The 21343-nt window shown below is 41.1% G+C and overlaps 1 protein-coding gene across 7 annotated transcripts in view; it reads left to right on the forward strand.

Moving 5' to 3' along the window:
- Positions 1-8137: 8137 nt before the first annotated feature.
- The window catches only part of col11a1a (collagen, type XI, alpha 1a), a 72113-nt gene continuing 58907 nt past the window's right edge, over positions 8138-21343 (forward strand). For all 7 annotated transcript variants that reach the window (XM_086151478.1, XM_086151481.1, XM_086151482.1 and 4 more), the window contains exons 1-4: positions 8138-8432; positions 12675-12839; positions 13270-13483; positions 16159-16321. In XM_086151478.1, the coding sequence (XP_086007604.1) occupies positions 8318-8432; positions 12675-12839; positions 13270-13483; positions 16159-16321 (657 nt within the window). In that variant the 5' untranslated portion in view covers positions 8138-8317. The remainder of the gene's footprint in view (positions 8433-12674; positions 12840-13269; positions 13484-16158; positions 16322-21343) is intronic.

The following is a 21343-nucleotide window of genomic DNA, read 5'->3' on the forward strand; positions in this document are numbered from 1 at the left end:
CTAAAGAATAATAGAATTGCGATAGCAAGCTACTGTAAACAGTTGGCAAGTCAAGTGCAGCCATCCAGTCATTTTTTCCTCATGCTTGGTTTTATTTTCAAAATGCAGGATTACATAGCTAAACTGAAAGAATTTTCTAAACTGGACTTTCAGTGGAAGCAGGAGATAATAAGTAAGGGAAGAACGACGCCGGCGCTAACGGATTACCTTCAGACTAGGAGACGGAAGACTCGGTCTTTTCAAACGAGTGGTACACACGAAAAGGCTGGCTGTGTGGATGTCCAGTAAGAGAGCGCCTTTTCTGCTTTTCCTGCATTCTTTTCTCAACTTCTGACAATGTCTTGAGTCAAATGGGAAATTCTGACCTGAAGAATCTGCAAAGAAGCCTTATCGAACATGAGCTAGCTGGACGCTAGCTGCGGTCGTCCACTCACATTCAAAGTCAAATCGTGCTAAAAACATTCGGGATGTCCAGGATAGATTTGGCTTTGAATGAACAGCAAAAACTCAACATTAGCATCCGCAATGCTAAGCCAAAGGAAAACCGCTCAGTGGCGCATGGACTTCATTTATAAGTAAAGGTAAGAGATAATAATTTTTTTAATGTGCTTTTTCTATGCTACAGTTTCTATATGTAAAAGAATGCTGATATGATATTTTAAACAAAACACGTTAACTGCTGCTAATAAAATGGTGAATAAGCTACTCCGTAGGGTTCATATGTCTGTAAATCTGACTGATGACGTCAGTGCCTCACCAGCCATGAACCTCACCGCACGTCACTGGTATTGACAATGTCACAGTTAAACTCTAACACTAATATAAATGTTTCAAATGTGGGTTGATGTAAATACACTCAAGTTAGAAAAGAAATGGTAAGTTAAAATCTTTGAGCTGTGGAGGTGTATTGGAAAAATGACTCACGAACAACAGATGTAGTCTGCAACAACAAAAACAACCATAAAAGGAGCTAATTGGCCCTCGCAATCATTGGGGTGGGCTGAAATCAATTGTATATAAGAGTCTCTGCCAAACCCCGATGATTAATATGAGTATTAACAGACTTCTTACAGTGCATCACTCAGGTGCTGCCTGAACCCTGCATTGTTTCCTTACAGTTTGGATGCTATCTTCAGTGTCTCCCCTCCTCCCGGTGCACACTGCAAGCTGTGACTGGTCAGTGCTTAGCGGCTCAGTCACCGGGTGGGAGGGAAAAAAAGAAATATATGAAAAGAAGCTTTGTGAATTACGCTTGACTTTGACTGACCACAGAGCAAACCAGGAAATTTGAGAAAGAATATTTTTGTCAATGCCGGCTTAGTAGAGTAAACCTCTGCTCTATATTGGTAACATGTGTGCTTGTGAGTTCTGGGTTACTTTGTAATTCAAAGAAATAATGAAAATAAGTTTCGATGCGTGCAGACACCACTACTCTTTCTTCCCTGAATGTGAGGGATGTTCATCTGCATGAGTGAAAACTTCAACTTAGTCTCAGGTTGAATCATAAATCCATGGGAGTCGTAATAGATGTCCTCTTCAGTGATCTATCAAGGGCTTTGTTGCTTTACAAATGCTGTAGATCACCGGTATGTGCATGCGCAAACACACACACACACACACACACACACACACACACACACACACACACACACACAGAGCGAAAGCTGGCTGAGGCCACCCACCATCATGTCACAGTAACCCCTCTATCCTCCCTTTGAGCGAGGGTTGTTCCCTGCTTTCTTCACCCCGGCTGCAGTCATCAGTTGACCATCTGGCAACCCAAATACACGGTGCCAAAACTTTAAACAACGGTCGACATTCCGATTCTGAGGCAATATTTGGTTTAAGTCCTATTGTTCAAGATCATGTTGTCAGACACTCAGATTCACACCCCTTATTTCTAACCTACCTGCGCATCAGAGGGGGCGCAGTAAATCTGTCTTTCCAATTCCGTACTCGCAGTGGAAGCTCCACATACCAAGGCCATGTAACTCTCACAGCTCGACTTTTTCCTCCTCAGGGCTCGCTGAAGTTCCGCCCCAACCAGGTGGTGCAAACATACGTCTCTATCTTTTCTTTCATGATTAGTTGAAAGAAGGGCAGCAAAAAACACAGCATAATGGCTCTGTTAAGAAAATGAAATGTGTGAGTTGGATTAAACAACTCATCAGTGATCACACAGAGTGACTGTGCCTTCACCTAAGGCCCTCCCGTGAATGTTCAATTTTCCATCAATTTGACATCAAGTTTAAAGTTAAAGCCAAAAATTCACATGTATACGATCTTTTCCTGAAGCTGGCTGATATTTATGGGGTTTGAGAGGAATGTGACAAAAACAGAACATCAATAAAGCAAAAAAGTGTAACATACAAATGTAACCCAACTGTAATGGCAGGATCACATCATAATATCTATCTCTTTCATCGTTCAAAGCCATCACATTACAAACCTCTCAGTGCAATGCGATTCACAAAAATGTACTTTCCTTGCTCTTGCTACAGGCTCCAGCTGCTTCCCATTACAAACACCTGCAGACCATGGCAGTTTGACTTCAGTGCACAAACTACAGTTTTCCTTCCCCATTTGGGACGGAGCCCTGTGTTTTGTTATTGTTGAAGAAAAATAATAGTTTTTATAGTTGTAAAAAACATTCAATATTGCATATTCAAGTCTGTGTTTCGTAAATACATGTATTTAGTTAAAATTTTAGATTAGCATTGTGGAAATGTGGAAATCTGCCCCAACTTTATAATTCAGAGATGCCTCTGATGTGATCATAAGAACAGATGCAAGGGGTACAGCTTTGTATAAAACTAAGGGACATATCAAATAAACCAAAACATGCATTATATTCACAGATTCCTATTAACATAAAGTAATTTGAAAACAGCATTCAATCCATATCCAGAAGTTGTTGTGTCTCATTTTTTTTTGGTTCAGCTGAGTTCACAATCCGCACTGAGTCATTTTGTGATATTACTACTAAATCACTGGTTAGCGGCACAGGTTAGAGACAGTCTTTAGCCAATAGTTAATTTCAGCGCTGAAAATGTATTCCAAAAATATCCAGGTAGAAATGGTAGCAAATTGTAGCACTGTAGCTTATAAAAATAAATGAATGAATAATGGAATTAATGGATGAATGAATTAAGTCATACATACATACGTACATAAATGGGTTCAGGTTCTAATGAAAGACTTTTAGTTCACTGATTACCAAACCTAGCGATTGATACAACATGCTTTAGTGTATTTATTCTCATGAACCTCTGTTCCCGCCAAAAATAATATTTGTAAAGTGAGGGAACTTTTTCTTGCTTGCGTTGGACTGAGGACCGCAGTGAGTATGGAGAAAAGGCTCTTTATACTCTCCCCTGTGCCATGTGTAAACAGTGACAGACAGTGGCTGGTGGCTGACTCGAGAATACCTGTGAAAAGTGCTCGTCTGTCAGTGCCACATCGGGTTCATTTCAAATGTAGTTTTTTAGCTATATCTTGCCCGCTGTATGTATCTGTCGGCATTTTTACAGCACATCAGAATTGTCAACCTTGGCAGCACGCACCCAGATTATTTTGACACTTTGTGAAGGTGGAGGGGTGGTGCCTCGGGTCACTGAAGGACCAATCATATTTTGGGGAAGAACTTAAAATTGACACGATTCTTGACAGAAAAATCATATGCAACTTGGCCAAGGTCTATCTTCTCTTCGAGTCTACTTTCCGATTCAGCAAGTGCCAAAAGCAAGGGGCAGCACCCCTTCATGTTCCTTTAAAAATATCTGTGATAGGCTGATATCACCTTGACAACAAAGTAGAAAAAAATATAAAAACCTAGGTTTTTTTCTTTTTTACTCTCCGTTGGTCCTCCAACATGCTCGCATGACTGGGATATGTATACTTTAGAAGTAATGGTTTCTACTTTTTCATGCAAAGGCAACAAGCTAAACGAACTTTTGTGCTCAAATATTTGTACTGTAGCAAAATTGAAATGAAACTGAATTTTCAGTTCCATTTTCAATGACCTGTAGGACTGTATCCCATAGTCTCTGGGAAAAATATGCACAATTACTGTTGTATTTTGTCCAGTCAACTTTAATGTCCCAACCAGTGTGAAAGCAGGCATTTGACAAATAACTCCTATAATTCAATCAGTGACTTAAACAGATTAAGAACCGATCATCATTCCAATGACTGACATACTGCTGTAAAAATACATAAAATATAACTTCATCGTCTGCCCCTTATAGATGCCACAAAATTTAAAATGGATGAAAATGAGGGGTTTGTGTGGCTCATGTGGTAAGAGCAGTTCTCTTGGAACAGAATGTTCCTGGTACGAATCTCAAGCTCCTTTTAGCATGTACTAGTGTTGTTGAGCAAAGACACTGAACATGTAACTGCTCCCTAAGCGCTCTTAAGTGGCTGCTCACTTAACACATCATGGTACATCCATGATGGGTTACATGCAACAATTTCATGAAAGGGATTCATAATAATAAAATACTAAATGCCTGATTTGACAGAGTGCAGTTCACTCAAATGCCTAAGCATGGTTGCAACAAGCTCTTAGACGAAACCGTTTGAGTCACTTCACACTAATTGATAAAACAATTTTTCTATGTAAGAGCCATGATGCTCAGAGACACAGATTTCCTGATGAAGTCCATCACAGTATGCATGGAATTATCTAGACATAGATTAAGAAGTTCACTGTTTAGTCACAATTGTAAGTATTTACCAAATGCTAGAGACCCAAATTTTATTTCAAAGTTGACGAGAAGAAGCCTCAGAAGTACTTTGATGTAATATATTTCCCTGAAACCAACTCTTATTCCAAGGTTTTTTACATGTTCATACTGGAAAAGTTCAAGTGGCATTCATTATATCCATGATGGCTGTAGTAAGGCTACCCCTCCTGTACTACGCATGCTCAGGCATTAACACGTAATTGGAATAATTACCCTGTTAATGCTGGTGTTTGCACCTGTTATGTTAATTTTTTTCATGATTGACAATAAATAGAAGGGCGAGCAGGGACTTTGTTACAACAAATCGGCTAGATGTCAGACCAGTAGCAGCATGCACCCAATGATGCGCCAAGATGTGTTAGGAGGTGTAAGCAACTTTTATCACACCTCCGCAACAAGCTATCGTATGGACGTGTATGGGTGAGCGTGAAGGGGCGATTGTGACGGTGAGTATGATGGTGCTTAACATAACTGCAGTCCATTTACAATGAGATATCCATGATGTGTGTATGTGATTTTTGTGAGGTAACATACATCTTAATATCCATTATTGAGTTCTCAGATTGATTAAGACAGACATGACAAATTATATATCATTTTATAATTTGGAAGTCATGAGGCTGATCTACTTTGAGTCTTCAGATCAGAAAATGGTCCTTTGTTTTCCAAGAACAGTCAATTTCATACATACAACACCCTTCAACAGTCATCTACTTAACAGTAGCCTATCACTGTGTATATATTACCGCCATGCCAGCAACCAGGATGACACCTATAATAACACTACTAAACTTGTTACAGCACACTGCATTTACCCTATCTACTCTGACAAACCAGCTTCAGTATATATCATTTCATTTTCTTCCACTGCTGCTCACCAGGACACAATGCAGCACAGAAAGGGGAACCGCCATCCAGTTTAGTGCGATTGTCCTGGCTGTGTTTCTTGAATGAATGGATGAAGACAAATATGACTTCCTGATCATTTAGATTTCCTCCCTCCTCCAGGAAATCAAACCCACAAACCTCAAGTCATAGTCATGCCTCACTGCCCCTGAGGCTACCATCTGCCTCTCTCAACCTATTAGCATCCACTACAGACCGCTCTCTCTTTGAAGTGCAAACCTGACTGTCTAAAGTAAAGACTGCTGGGCATTTACTGAATTTATATTTCTGATAAGATGTAGAAACTCTGGTTATAAAAATGAATTCTTTATAGGCAAGATTCAGTGGAACGATGCACATTTCTTGACTTTCCATGAGACACAATTGTTGAGGTTATAGTGGAGCTCTGCATATTTTTATCCCTAATATCTGATACTTGACAGGATGGGCATGAAACCGTCTCCAACGGCAAATAGGTTCTTTCTGCAACTCGACATCCAGGCTTGAGCATCTGATACTGTTTGGCTGGAAACAGCCGTGAGTCTGGCTGACAGACAGAGCCTGGTCAGGATCCATTCCTGCATCGACAAGAGCCCACAGATACAAGGAGCTGACTGTCCTCTGGGCTCATCCCAGCTTCCAAGAGGCCATTACTTCAGACACTCTGATATGATAGAATTTCTGCAATCACTCTATGGGGTATAGTCCAAAATTCGGATTTTGTCAAACCGCTCTGTTGTGACATAAAATGACATTGTTTTGGCTTTAAAAAATCACAATAACTGGATTAAACAATTTTCTTCGGTGAGTGTTGGTAAAGCTTTTAACCCCTCACCGATTAAACGTTATCTGGTAACAAAGTAGTGAGAAAGTCTTTTTGCAGCCAAGAGGTGGGTGAAGGGTCATTCACAGCACAAAGGCATCTTGGCAAGCTTTCTGTTGGATAGACTTTCGGTCAGAAACCTTGTGACAATAATATTATGTATACTTTTACGTGGTACCACAACGTAATGGCCCATTACTGAATTGTAACTTCAACCTGATGTGACTTTGCAGATACGTTTGCATGATGCCGAGTTTGACTGTTATCTCACTTCACTGACTCACTGGTCAACTGGGATGTGCAAGAGCAGAGAAGTATCCCGATATTTTGTAAATATGCCATGAGGAGCAAATGACTACCACGGACATCCAAGACAAACTGATATCAGTTCAGCATAAAACCAGGGAATGAAAGAAAACAAAAGAAAAAACATGAAATCTAGTGTTTAGTGCACTTTGATGCTGGAGCCTTACCTATAATTCATGCTGAATGAAGTGCTGAGGATTTGGGCTACAGAGCTTCTCATGTAGGTTCTTCGCCACCTGTTTTTCAGGTTTTAGCATCTGACTTATATTCTGTGTGCAGCTGGTGTCTCTTTAATATATGGAAGAAGTCAAACATAAACCATGTGAGGGTCTGACTTATATTGGGCTACCTCGAACCCCCCCGATCATAACCCTGCTCACCAATGTGAACACTCGGTATCCCACCATGACCCCATAGTGACCTCCCCAACCCATCCACCCTTCTCAAAGTTCACTGTCATTACTTAATCTTTTCATATCTTATTGCAGCCATACAACCCCTTCGCTAAAAACCCTCCCTTTCATGTTCAACTGTACTAAAGCCATATGTTTGTGTGAGTTGGTAGCCTGTTAAATAAGACCATCATATTCTTTTACATGAGTGTGTGTATTTGTTTGTTTGTTATGTTTATATGCATGTATATATATATGTGTGTATCTACAGTAAAAATATTTGCCACAGCAAAACAACTTGCCGCATCCAACTCCATGCTCTTTATTCTCCTCTCTCACACCATGTGTGTAAATATGTATATATGTATACATATGCATAGATACACATGTCCATATACACACACTGTATATATATATATATATATATATATATATATATATATATATATATATATATATATATATATATATATATATGTATAATGTGCAAATGCAAATGTGTTGATTTCACACAACATAAATGAATACATGAACAAATCGACATTTATGTAGATTTTTTTAAAATTCTTTTAATGTCTTTCTTTCTTACTTAGATATGTATTAATGTAGTGATGTATTCATTCATTCATTTCTTTTTAAGTGAAATCAAATTGCATGCTTTTTATCTCCCTGGGAGTGATCCACACTTGGACATCGGCGATATTGGATGAGTACTTTTGTCCGTCGCGCTTTTGTTTCACCTTTTTTTTTTTTCCTCTTTTCCTCAGACGCACTCCGGAGTGAGTCGGGGCGCATTAAACTGATGGGTGGACCCGGAGGAAAATTTCCAGCCCCGTGATTTGCTAATCGGGGGCTGGTTCCCTTGTCATTTCCCTGTAATCGTGGCTCTGGTTTGTGGAGCTTACCCACCCCTCCTGCCCGTGGACTCGCCAAGTGTACCGACCTACACTCTGCGCGTTTTGGTTAAAGCCCGACTACCTTCTCTGGGAAGGCTGGGCACCGAGAGGGACGACCGGGGGGCCTCGTGGCGGCTGTGAAAAGAGGCTTAAACTCCTCACTTATGGCTTTTTTGTAGGACAGTTTCCATCGTCACTTGGGATTGTGGAAGGAACGTCACTTTAAACCACCTGAAGTCACCCTGAAGTTTGATTCACTTGCGGACCATGGAGATGCAAAGGTGGTCCACAAGGTGGAAAACGAAAAGGTGGCTTATGGATTCCACTGTAACGTCATTGATCACTTTAACCCTGGTTCTACAGGCTACCAGTGTCAGAGCAGGTAAGAATGGTTTGGAGGGGCCAACAGTTACTGTAATACACGTTTCTGCGCCTGGGTGGTCGCCTGGCAAAGAGGGTTACTATCACATTTACCTGGTCACAGATCGATTTTTTTTTCTTGCACCAAAACCGTTTGGATTCCTCCGTGTTCATATATAATAAAGGATTACTCACTTTGTTACAGTAAGACTGGCAGAGTGTTGTAAAAGCGCATTCTCTTGATAGTTCGTCTGTGTTTCTTGATTCTCCACGTATTTTTCTTGGATTAAAAAACAAACAGTTTCAAAAAAAAAAACGCGATTTGCCGCGAGGGACTTTTACGCATGAATGGTGAGCGTCGGCTCAGTGCGCAGAAAACGCGTCTCCCGATTCAATTCATCCTAAAACCGCTGGTATGCGCGAAACACTTCGTGGTCCGCCGGGTGGATGTGGACACGGATGGCCAGGATGGATGATGGTCCCTCAGGGGGACATCTGATTTTGATAATTTGTGATTTCATTGAATGATATGAAGATTTTATTCTATAAGGGTGTTTTAGAGATGATGGACGCATGCCGTTCTGTCACAGGAAGTGGACAGTTAACTGACTTGTTTGTAAAGATGACATCCCTCCAAAGCCATGCGCGGATGTCAGAGCTGTCGGTGCCTGCAGGGGGCTCAGTGGGCATGCAGGTCGACCCTATCTCCGCACTGCCCTGGTCCACACTGAAGGCCAAAAGCTGGCCCACTGCACGGGCACACGCGCGCACACGCACGCACACTCACACGCCTCCTCTGGTGCCCAGCTCTTCCCCTCATCTTTTACGCTTAGATGTTTGTTTGGCTGCAGGACAAGGCTGAGCTGTGTGTGACCTGTGGGAATGTTTCCCCTCTAAGTACTGAGCAGTTATTTGATGATGGTCCTTGTTGCACTTCCCTATGATTTCAAAGCCTTCAAAGAACAGGGATGCATATGAGGGCGAGCCTGCAGCCATAATGGCTACAAGTCACAGGGTTCAGCATTACACAGCTTTAATGCTTAATTCATAGATGAAGCCAGATGCATGAGTAGATAGACGATATGCTCGACCCCTACGGGACCCCCACGATGGACTTTGGCCGGTAGACATTTGCTTAATTCTAAAAAGCCGCACAACCCTTTGATTCAGATGTGATACAACGGCAGCGGCAACAAACAAAACATAGCACACTTGAGAGAAAGAGAAAAAAAAAAGAGAAGTTGGCAGGGACTTTGTTTCCTTTTGTCCCAGTCGGTTCCTTCCAAGTTCTCCACGACAAGCTGTTTCTGCGGGGCTCCTTCTCCATCTAGCAATGTACTGACACGTTTTCTCAGCCCCCAGGGTGCGAGCTCAGATGTGCATTCCTGAAGACAAAGCTAGCATTTTCAGAGTCCTCTGCCTTATGGTGCTCAAGCAGGAACATCAGCTAATCAACTCCTTGCAGCACCTTTTGAAACGCCACCTATTAATAGCCCATGCTGAATCATATGGATATCAATCCCTCCTCTTGCTCCTCGTGCAATCGAGTTTCTGAGCCTCTGAGAGAGGGATCCCATGTTTCATGAAAGGGTTCTGAATAAGTTGTCTGTCCGGGAGAAGTTTAAACAATATGTTGTTATCGCCTTGTTATCGATGTGGCGTCGCACGGTAAATGAGAGAAAACCTGAACGTGTTGATAAGAGAAAGGACGGAAAAAGAAACAAAACTGGGTTGTCTCAGTGAAGGCTGTGCGCTATGACACCGGCATAAAGGTGTCTTGTTTTAGCCAACAGCATGGTGGAAGGTGAGGGAGAGTAAGGGGGGGTTGGAGGGGTGGGGGTATATAGACAGGAGACACATTCTTGCTGAAGATATTATTAGAGTCTCAGGGAGCTGCAGGTGAAAAGGTCCTCCTCCGTTTACCAGTCAATTTCACCTTTCTGCATAGATGCGTTGCTTAAAAACGATCGGCGTGTTGATGATAGCAGGATGCCTCCGGTTTCTGCGTACTGTACGACAAGAAAGGAGCCGAGGCAGCATTTTTGGCTCCAGTCAGACGGATGTTGTTACCAAATGGGTTGGAAAACAGTGCTTAAAGCAAACTACACCTGCGAACGCGATAATAATATCAAATCAATCCATCCGTGTCTTTATGCTATAATTGCCCCTCCCTTATCCTCGTGCCACTACAATTTGCATAATGATGCCTGGGGGACTTAGCAATAGAGGAAGTCTTGCCTTTTAGGGAGGAGTGCTGTCCTCCACACTATTAGAGAGCTCTCTCTCCTTACATGTCACCTGAGTTGTGGTGTGCTGGGAGCTATACGGCCTGTTTGCTTAGCCCAGCCGGGCAAAGTCACACCGGCTCATCAGCTGCACCCTTAAAACCTCAAAACACTCATTGCGCTGCCTTAATAAATTGTCCAGTACTGACCTTTTCTCAGCACCTCGGTGCGAGGGTCGCAGCCTGGCTAAATTGCCACATCTGGAACATATGAATCCTGGAGTTTGAACTGAGAGCAGCTCCGCAGGAGCTCACAAAGACGGCCTCAGTTCACTCTCCAAAGTAAGTAGCTGGTTCATCCTTTGCCCGTCACAAGAAAGGCCGAGTTATCCTCAGCGTTGGAATTCCTTCTAAGAAACAGTTTACTGACTTTACTCTCAGCGTCATATCTTGTTTTTTTTTTAATCTGGATATCATTAGTCTGTGTCTGGTTTCCTGTCCCCATTCAGAATCAATTTGGAGAATGTTGCGGTGATAGATAAATGACAGTGCTTATAAATACCCTTTCCTTGCCATGAAGAATGATCAAGGGATTATATATTTCGCAGCTGACCTTCTATACTTTTCAATAAGTGAGAATTTAATTGAAAAGGTTCCGGTCCTCAGCAGCAGGGCTCGAGCAAAATCATGTCTCAAAAGGCTCATTTATCATGCCTTTTTTGTTTGTTGGTAAAATTCTCCAGCGGTGCGATATTCCACAGCTGTCAAACTGGTGTCTCATATGTCCAAGGCAAGCTCAAATAGTGCAGAATATCTGCACTGACAATCTAGTGATTCATCTATATGAACGGTGCGGAACAAGTCGGAACAAGGACCTTTCTGGCTATTATCATGCAGTATTCTAGTATTCTGATTTGCACCTTTTGGCCACAGCTGGATGGTGTTGACTGGAGACTATTAAGAATGACATGAGGCCTTTTTTTTTTTTTAAATACCCTTGAAGTGAGAAGTTGATAAAACTTTAGGGGGAACTGACACGTCCATGCCAAACAAAATAGTGGCTTTGGAGCTGCCAGGAAGGCTTGTCGATGCTTTCAGACTATCTCGGCTTGCTTATTTACCCTAAGAAAACAGATTAGTGTTATTACAATTCACAGTCTGCCATTGTATTGCCCATTTTAGTCAGACATTGCCAGACTTGTGCAGTGAAATAACATAATTTTTTTAACATTTTCTCAAGAATATAGTTCGTCTGTGGTCGGGTTTATATATAAAACATGGAACACATGAGTCCAGTGTGCTTCAGGATCAGGTATTAATTTATACAGAGAAGGTGTTTTGAGGAAGTTTGACTATAATGCTTTCTCAGGGGTCATAGTGGGCACTACTGGACCACACTGACTCCTTTATGTGAAGCGCATAGCAGTGAAGAGAGCAGAAAACTCAGGGGACTTTTATATCAAGGTAAACCTACCCAGGTGTTGGAAGAAAAAATCACTTTGTTCACGATGCGCGACGGTTCGCCTTGACGGAGAAATATCCTTTCAGGCGAGAGCAACAGAGCGGCGTCATTTCCAATCCCGACAGTTGGGATAGGTGCCAACTGGTGATGGATTGTTGTGTAAAATTATATTCCAGAAAAGTTATTATGAGGCTGTCTTGTCTTCTGTGTGCAAAGTCTACGATGTTAGTAATGATTGTTTGACAAGTTATATCGCACCTTTTTGACGATGCACAACAAATCGTAGCATGACTTTGGCTTGTTCTCTGAAGAATCCAATGGCTTAATAAGTTTAGTCATCCTTGTCTTTTTTCATTTGTCATAAAACAGTGACTTGTGAGAAACTGATCCCACGATTGCACAACACGACTTTGTGTTGTGGTATCCAATCGTGTTGCAGCTCGGTCACTGCTCTGTCTTTACTTAACTGAACATTCATTGGAACAGTGCGATTGAACAAAAACACATTTGATATCAAATGCTGGTAATTACTAAAAAAAAAAAAGGTCCTAACTGAACTCTTGTCTGTCTCTTAACAGCACAGCCAGTGGATGTGCTTAAAGTATTAGATTTTCAAAGTTCCCCTGAAGGAGTGACGACAACATCAGGATTTTGCACAAACCGAAGAGCATCCAAGCCGGACACAGCTTACAGAGTTGCCAAGCAGGTCCAGATCAGTGCCCCCACCTCACAGTTTTTTCCTGGTAAGATCACTATTTCAAATCAAAGTAAATCAAAGTGTCGTCGATCCAAACAAAAGTAATATTTCGCTATAGATTTATATATGTTGGTGTTATTTGCAATTTTTAAACTCACTTGAAGAAATCCTCTACACTTTGCAAGTCTTATATTTTATGTTTATTATCCACATTACTATTTTAACCGACCTCTTCACTTCCTTTGGTAGAAATTAAGATAGAGGACTGGGTCAAACTGAAAAATGTTGATATTTGAAATCTTACTGTCTTATGGGATTATTTTGTCACGCTAGTGGTAAGCAAAGTTACTTGTTATGTAGCCAAAAGGCTTTTCATTGTGAAGAAAATGACATTATGTAATGCGGGAAGTGACCGCAAACACAGTGATCTAGCTTTTCACCTTTTCCCATCCACTCTCCCTCTTTCGGTCATGCAGAAGGTATTTTCCCAGAGGACTTCTCTATCCTGACCACGATGCGCCCCAAGTCTGGCCTCCAGTCCTTCCTGCTGTCCATTTACAATGAGCAGGGTGTCCAGCAGTTGGGTGTCGAGGTGGGACGCTCACCTGTCTTCCTCTATGAGGATCAGACAGGAAAGCCGGCCCCAGAGGACTACCCCCTTTTCCGCTCCTTCAATCTTGCTGATGGAAAGTATGTCAAATCTTGAACACGCAATTCTATAGTAACGTTATAATAAACATCCACACTTTTAGATTCGCCGTGAGGACAGAAGTGAAGAGCGGGGAAGTTTGAAGTGCAGGCACCTTATGGGGGATCATTGATGGTTGCCAAGAAACAAAAAAAAAAAAAAACGCTGCCCTCTCTTGATGTTGTTAACCAGGACAATCTTGCACAGAAGCTGCTTTAATAATACCCCTGCTTCGGGACACTGTGGTCTATCAATAATGTTTTAATTTCATTCTACGTTCTATTCTGCTATTGATAAATGTATTGATTTCACAGGAACAACTGGCTCGGAGGGTTCCTCTACTGTAAACGTGGAGAGACTTTATTAACAGTCTAGATTTAGAAGCGAAGAACATTGCGATTTCCCCTGGCGTGTTCCCTCGCGGTAAAAGCATGAAAACAGTCCAGATCTTCCTATTGTTGCACCGCAGGTGCTCATCATTGGATTATTCATCTCATCAGGGGTTTGAGAGCCCAGAGACAGGCCAGAGACAGGGAGAAACTGGATTATTGGGGCACAGCAGGGACTGCTATGGGCAACCTGACCTCATCTATGAACTCACTGCCTCTGTTATTTTAGGGGCGGGGGAGGGAGCGAGGAGTCATGGGGAGGCAGTCCTAAACTTCCTCTTTACCCCCCCCGGATTACTTAACCCAACCAGAAACAGAGTGTCTTACCTTTTAGCATAAACGCGATTATTTGCTCCCAGGTTCAGAAATCCTCAAGCTCTCACTAAGAGCTTTGCCGTAGGTGACATTAACCCAAGTGCAGGGATAAGGGAAAATAAATAAACACTTGCTGAGAAATGCATCATTTGCACCATCCTATACCATTTCAATTATTTTCCCTTTTTACTCTGTTTCTGAACTCTTTGGGGAAGTCATAACACGGCCACATTGATTTTTTTTCTGCAGATGGGCTGCAGGTTTGAGATTTAGCAGGTTTGCAGTTACGGCGGATGGACGCATGTCAACTTTTGCAGTTCTCATGATTCTACTTTTGCACTTTGATATCAATATCATGAACTTTTTTTGTTTTGAAGATGAGCCTGAAACCGACATTACCAGATGAGATCCAGTGATTGAGTTTTATTCCATTTCACTTCTGGGTATGATTTTATTGAATCAAACTTTTATTTGGTGTGGACCATCACTGGCCACAGTACAGTCCATTGTGTAAATCTATTTTTCTGTTATGTTCAATGACATTTCTACAACCCCATTGTGTCGAGCGCAGAAATCTCTGGCCGTACTTTTTGTTATTGTTGTTCTTTGTGACCTTTTTTTTTTTTTTACTGTAACCAAGCAACCAAGCCCCTTCTTCCTGTTTTCACCGGCACGCAAATGCCCAGTGTACGTGAATGAGCATACATTTTGCAGCATGTTTGTATGGACAGAGATTATTTCTGAAACTAGTAAAATGTTCGCCCAGAGGGAGATTGTTTTTCTTTTAAAAACTTATTAGTGTGGATGTAGCCTAAATCTCCAATGACCACAGCTCTCTGTTCAGCTTTTGGATGTTCATTTTTAACCAAAAGCTGAAAGTCAATGTTGTAGAGGGACACACAATAACAATATTAATATGGAAAAAGAGCATTTATGTCAATATGTTTCCTCAAGTGAAGTGAAGCTTTACATGGTAATCAGCTAGCTGTAGCCTAAGTAAGATCTTTAAATATTTTCGCAAAAAAGTTAATGTTGCATATTCACTTTCAAATGCAATTTTCTGCATTTCCTTCTAACCATAATGTAATCCAAGGGGTTGACAAAGTTATTTCAACCTTTTGAAGTCAATGTTTATTTGCTCACCATATGAGGTGATACGTAATCCTTCCTGCCGCACAGCTTATCCTCAAGAGTGTTGCACGTTCGTTTTCTTTTAAGCGCTTACTCGCCCCGGAATGTGTCCTCATGGTCGTGTCTGAAGGACTTCAACAATTTGATAAAAGGGTATGGTAGAGATTAATATGAAGTGATCAGATTGCTATCAGCACCAGTGATAAATGCCTCTTAAATTTCCAGCGCTGCGGTGCCAAGTCTCATCTTCCATCTCAGAACAATGTTTTGACTGTGTGTCTCCTGTTCTGGCAAAGCAAGCCTTCCTGAATCCTGACACACACTTTTCACAATGTTCACCATGTCTGTCATGCCGAGTAACCCAGAAGGAGGATTAAGTTTGGAGTTTAATGAGTGTAATCCCGTGTTAAACAGGGCCAAAGTGTGGGGGCAGGAATGTGGTCCACTGCTGCCTGGTATGCAATCGCTCTTAAGTGCAGTGGTAAACGGTCCAGAGAAGAAGGAGGTGTCAGACTCACGTGTGACCCTGGTTAGCTCTTTGCACCCGTAGCTGTTGTCAATTGTGGTATATGATACGTGATTCTGTTTTTTTCACATTATCTTGAGCAATTGCTGTTTTGTACCTGGTACATCTATACTGGTCTTAAAACTGACCCCACTAAAGATTTTTAGTAAGACATATACACTCAAGCATGATCTGTCAACCTAAAGCTCTCCTTTAAATGGAACTAGCATACAGTAACAATGGTTTACATGTGATGTTATTTTTCCAACTTCTTGTAAATCTAAATTAGCACCATGAATGACCTTTGGCCCTGTTATTGTTTTCTGCCCTGGAACAGGTGGCACCGCGTGGCCATCAGTGTGGAGAAAAAGACAGTCACCATCATTGTAGACTGTAAGAAGAAGATCACCAAGCCGCTCCCCAGAAGTGACCAATCATCCATCAGTGCCAACGGTATCACCGTGTTCGGCACTAGGATTCTGGATGAGGAGTATTTCCAGGTACATTGTTCCTCATTGTGCATCGTTTGTACTAATGCAGACTAATTGCTTTTCTCATGTCAGCAATGAGGATTTGCATAAGGACTTCAAACCCACTTCCTTTTATATTACAGCCAAGGAAATCTTCTTCCACAGTTTTCATTCAAAGAGCTGCATCAACATTTGGTCCAAATCGCCTTCTCTGTCAAAACATAGCTTGACTCCTCAGCCAAGAGGCTTTGCCAAGTCCCATCAAGGGAGACTAAACCCTCTTTGATGCTTCTGGGACTCATGTTTAGATTGCTGAAGGCAGGGCTGAACTGAATTGTTATAATTTGTTTGATTTTATTAGGAATGCACAGACATCACACCGATAGTGTGAGGCCTTGTACCAGTGGCTCTGTTGCAGTTTGATGATGGCAGCCAAATTACAGTTTAGCTTTTGTTATTTATGCTTAGAAGTGTACCAAATGTACTGGTTTTCAGTAAGCACGGTGGAGGGATGTGGCACGGACGAAAGAAGAACCTATTCAATGAACGACCAGAGCCATTTAACATAGTGAAAACCAGCAATTTCTCTATGGGTTTGGTTTTGGTCCAGTGTTCTAACAATGTCGATGTGTTGTCCTAGAAAACTGTGTGAAGCCTAGATTATGTAGAAGTAAAACAGGGACGTCCAGCGGTTGGATGTACCATCCTTTTTACCACTTTGCTTGAGGTATTCCACACAGTCACATATTTTGGTAAGCTCGTCACTCCCCCTGCACACATTTTTGACATTGTATTTATTTATTTATACACACACACACACACACACACACATATATATATATATATATGTTCCCCTACCCTGTAATTGGACACTCTTGGTTATGATGCGGATCTCTTTGTAGCAGCTCATCTCACTGGCGCATCTCTATTGTTGTGTTTCTATTTGTATGTAATGTTAGTTTATATTTCATTGATTTGACACATGGCAGCTACGGCATTTGTCTGAGATTTAAATGTTGTTGTTATGACTAGTTATTGTAAGGGCACTTTTTGTTTCTTTCTTGATGTCTTCCACTTTGATTCCCATTTTAGAATAATAGGCTGTCATGTTTTCATTGAATATCGAAGTAGGAGGAAGTTGCTTTGGATTTTACTTTTATTTAATACACAATTAAGAATATTATACCGATAGTCTTCCTGCACTACATTAGAATGCCTCAATTTTAGGCTCTTTTTGTGACACTTTGTCTCTTACCATTGCACAATAATATATATTTTTTGAAATGAAATATTTTTTCACAGACATTTATTCCACAACTGTTGGTTTTGAAACCCCAATCCATAAAAGCAAAGTACTAGTTCATCCACTATAAGTAAAACCCTATGTTTCCTATAATTTACTCAGGAAACCATAATTTTAGCATGACTGTGACAAAGTAAACCAAATATATAGGCAAATATTATTTTTTTATATGCATTGTATATATACATTTATTGTTAATTTCCCAGCAGTGATCAAGCTTTGACTGTATAATGGACCTATCAGTTATTCTCTGCCATCAGTTGAATGTTTGCCAGTTGGGAGGACGGGCTGGAAGTAAAACTATTTATACCAAAGCATATTTTGCCAGAGACCGTCATTTTAAGTCTAAGTTTAAATATCCTTCAAACTGTAGACATTTATCTGCAATTAAAACATTATAACAGATTTTCTGCCTCTAATGCAAGGGAATTGAAATTTTTTTTTTTTTTCAGATTTTTTTTGATAAAACAGTCTTCCTTTGCACTAAAGTAGAGACGGGGATTATTTTATTTTATTTTATTTTATTTTATTTTATTTTATTTTATTTTATTTTATTTTATTTCATTTTATTTCATTTTATTTTATTTTATTATGAATGTGATTTCCCACAGAGGCTTCTGTCTTGGGTCCTTCCCTGCCCCTCGATCATCTCCAGGAATTAGTGCTGAAGAAGGGCATCTTGATGGTGGGCCAGAGTAGTTTCCAGGTCAATTGTGGCTCGCAGCGCAAGGGGCGATCAAATAAACGAAATGGCTCGTACCCGGGGTCTCCTCTGGTGGGAAGCAAAGGTCACTGAAAGGGTGTATGGGGGTTGTGTTTGCTTGTGAGACAGGGCTGGTTTGTTTATGGGCACCAGGAATGCATTATTCCTGCGCCTTATTTGGATGACTGACTTGTTCTGAATAATTTTTGTCACCATGAGGGCACAGCTGTGCAATTTTGTTGCTAATAACATTGCATCACTGCAAACTTGCTTGCTTACTTAGTGGTTACTTGGGTGCTAAATTTGAGCTTTTTTTTCTTGTTTGTGGTCAAGCAATATGACACTATTTCATGCAGACATAGCCTTACAACATAGCTAGAGATCATGATAGATAAAGTTAAGCCGTTATCAGATTATGCCAGCAGCAAACAGAAATAAAATGACATGATATGATGTTTAGATTGTCCATTGACCTTTGCTTTCTTCCTTGTCACTCCAGAGATTATTGTGTCAAATTACTCAGCAAAGAGGATCTGAAGGGGTTGGTTTTTTTTTTTTTTTTTTGAAGCTGAAAAGTTCTGTGACCAGACTTGCTTACATATCTCCTGTCAGATTCGATTAGATTTATGAGAAGGCATTGAAGCCAGCGTTTGTATGAAACACTGTGTCCAGTCAGAGTTTGACCAGTGGCAGGGCTGAAAATAGGAGCCATAAGTAGCTAACAGGGTCTTCTCTGTGTGGTTTTTGGAACAGGTCTCCTGACTGTTCTCTGTCCCGGCTCTCCTCAGAGAACCACGGGGCCCGTTTGCATGCTGCAATGTAAAGGGGAAGGAAATACCTTACTCCTGGGGTTGAAGCCCATAGTTATAAGGAGAAAATACACTTCAAAAAAATGAAGTCAGGAGAATTAAAGGTTTGAGTGTTTCAAAGTGATAGAAGATTTATGGACGTAGTGAGAGAGGATATGAAGTTAATTGGTGTGAGAGAGGAGGATACAGAGAATAGGGTTAGATGGACAAGGTTGACTCGCTGTGGCGACCCCTGAAGGGAAAAGCCGAAAGGAAAAGAAGTGTTTTGATGTGATGTCAAAGAGCAGGGATGTGTAGGGTGTAATGAAAGTCACTTAATTTGACATTAAAATGATTCTAGAAGAGTTTACGGGGAAAGGTTAATTGTCTTAAAGGAGAGCGTCTCATCATTGGATTTCTACTTCACTTGAAATCCCTACACCGCACCTCATTTCCAGAGTTTACACTGAATTCTTAATTAATAATAATATCAAGACATTAACCCAGCTGGCATCCCAAACTGACCCCCATCTTTCATAAAAGTCCATTCATGCCATACCTTTCTCAGGTTGGAGTCGACCACCGTCTCACAGGGATCTGGATCAGATGAATGGCAGCCTTTCACTGCCCTGTTAGGCCTCACTCATTTCCTCATCTCTTCCCTTCACTCCCTCCCTTCATCCTCCCCCTGCTTCGCCTGACCCACCTTGAGGCCTCTGCATCTTGCCAAATCCATGAGACCAGCTATTCATGCGTGGCTGATGTTACCTGTCTGCATTCTGCGCACTTGTATACAAATCTGCCTGCTCCCTGTGTTTCTTGGCAGCAGACAGACGGTTTCGCTCGCCGCGTCTAAGATTCAGAAGGTGTCGGAGGTTCACTGCCCGTTGGTGTTAAGAAGATGATCTTTGTGTAAATGCAAGGTATTGATCTTACAGGAATATTGTTCAGTGAGGAAGCCATGAAACCAAGCATTTGTTTTTTATCTGTAAATAGGACTTGAAACAAATGCAGATAGGCACAGGGATTTTGATGCAACACTTATACCTTTGGGGTTTTGTATGTAAATGTTTCATCCCTCCATGGCTTGCATTGGCTTCTTTTGATATTCCTACCCCATAAATCATATTTTTCTGGAGAAAAAATACTCTGAAGGTTTGCTGGTGAACGCTGCAATCTGTTTCTAGTGTCGGCATCTGCATTCAGAGCAGCAGCCAACTGTACTGTAAACATTTAGAGCTCAGACTTATATTCTCCTGAGGTTTGACTGTCCAGTGGTCTGATGCAGAATGAAATTTTCCTTTTTCATGGGCTTTTACAGGGCTTTTTCACATCTTCTCTCGTCAGGGAAACAGTACTGTACAGGCTTTGAAAGGGGTCGGCTGATTGTTGTAAGGGATGTCTAATTACAGCTGACTTTGGTTGGGTTATAGGTATGTTGCCCCAGGCAAGGATTGTTAAACGATCCATCGGGATGATGGCTTCTGTTTTGATTTTTCTGGTGATGTTAGGTGATTTGACTGGTGAATTGCCTAGAGAGGAGAATGATAAAATAGGCTCCATCTTAGCCGACCTTCGGGAGATTGTTTACGAATCCATCAGAAGGTAAAGATCTTCATGGAAGTTGGATTTTCAGCGGAGACAAAGCTCTTAAATGCACCATTTTGCATCCTCCAACCCCACCTCTTTGTATTTATATCCCATAATGCCTTAGAGTCTGTGGGTGATCAGATTGCCCAGTTGTTTTAAACATGGCTTCTTGAGCTTTAGCATTTTATTGACAAGGTCCTCAATATACACGATCCGCATGACAATATGAAATGTACTGAGCTATAGTTCAATAAACGATTCCTGAGAAGTTACAAATGTTGGAAAAATATTGCGAAAAAAGGAAATTGATATCAGAAAATTTTAGTTCATATTTTCCAGACTATTGAATGTACCCGAATATAAGCCACACTGGCTGAAAATAAACAAATAAATATATGTGCACATATATAGGCCGCAATTGTCTATAAGCTGCAGGTGCCCAGGTTGTAATATGAGATATTTACAAATTAATTTTAATTAATTGATTAATTAATCTTAATTAAATACATACCGGGAAAATCCACAAATACATACTGGAAATGCTTTTTTTCCGAACAGTGCCTGTAACACGGTTGATGAAAAAGAAAGAAAAATAATAAATAACACAAGAAAAAGACCATCCATTTTCTGTCCCCGCTTTGTCCTATTCCAGCTGTTCGCTATCATTG

This window comes from Fistularia commersonii, chromosome 8 (genome assembly GCF_037954325.1).
Source record: "Fistularia commersonii isolate RoL2024-O1a breed Wild chromosome 8, RoL_Fcom_v1.0, whole genome shotgun sequence".
Lineage (NCBI taxonomy): Eukaryota > Metazoa > Chordata > Actinopteri > Syngnathiformes > Fistulariidae > Fistularia > Fistularia commersonii.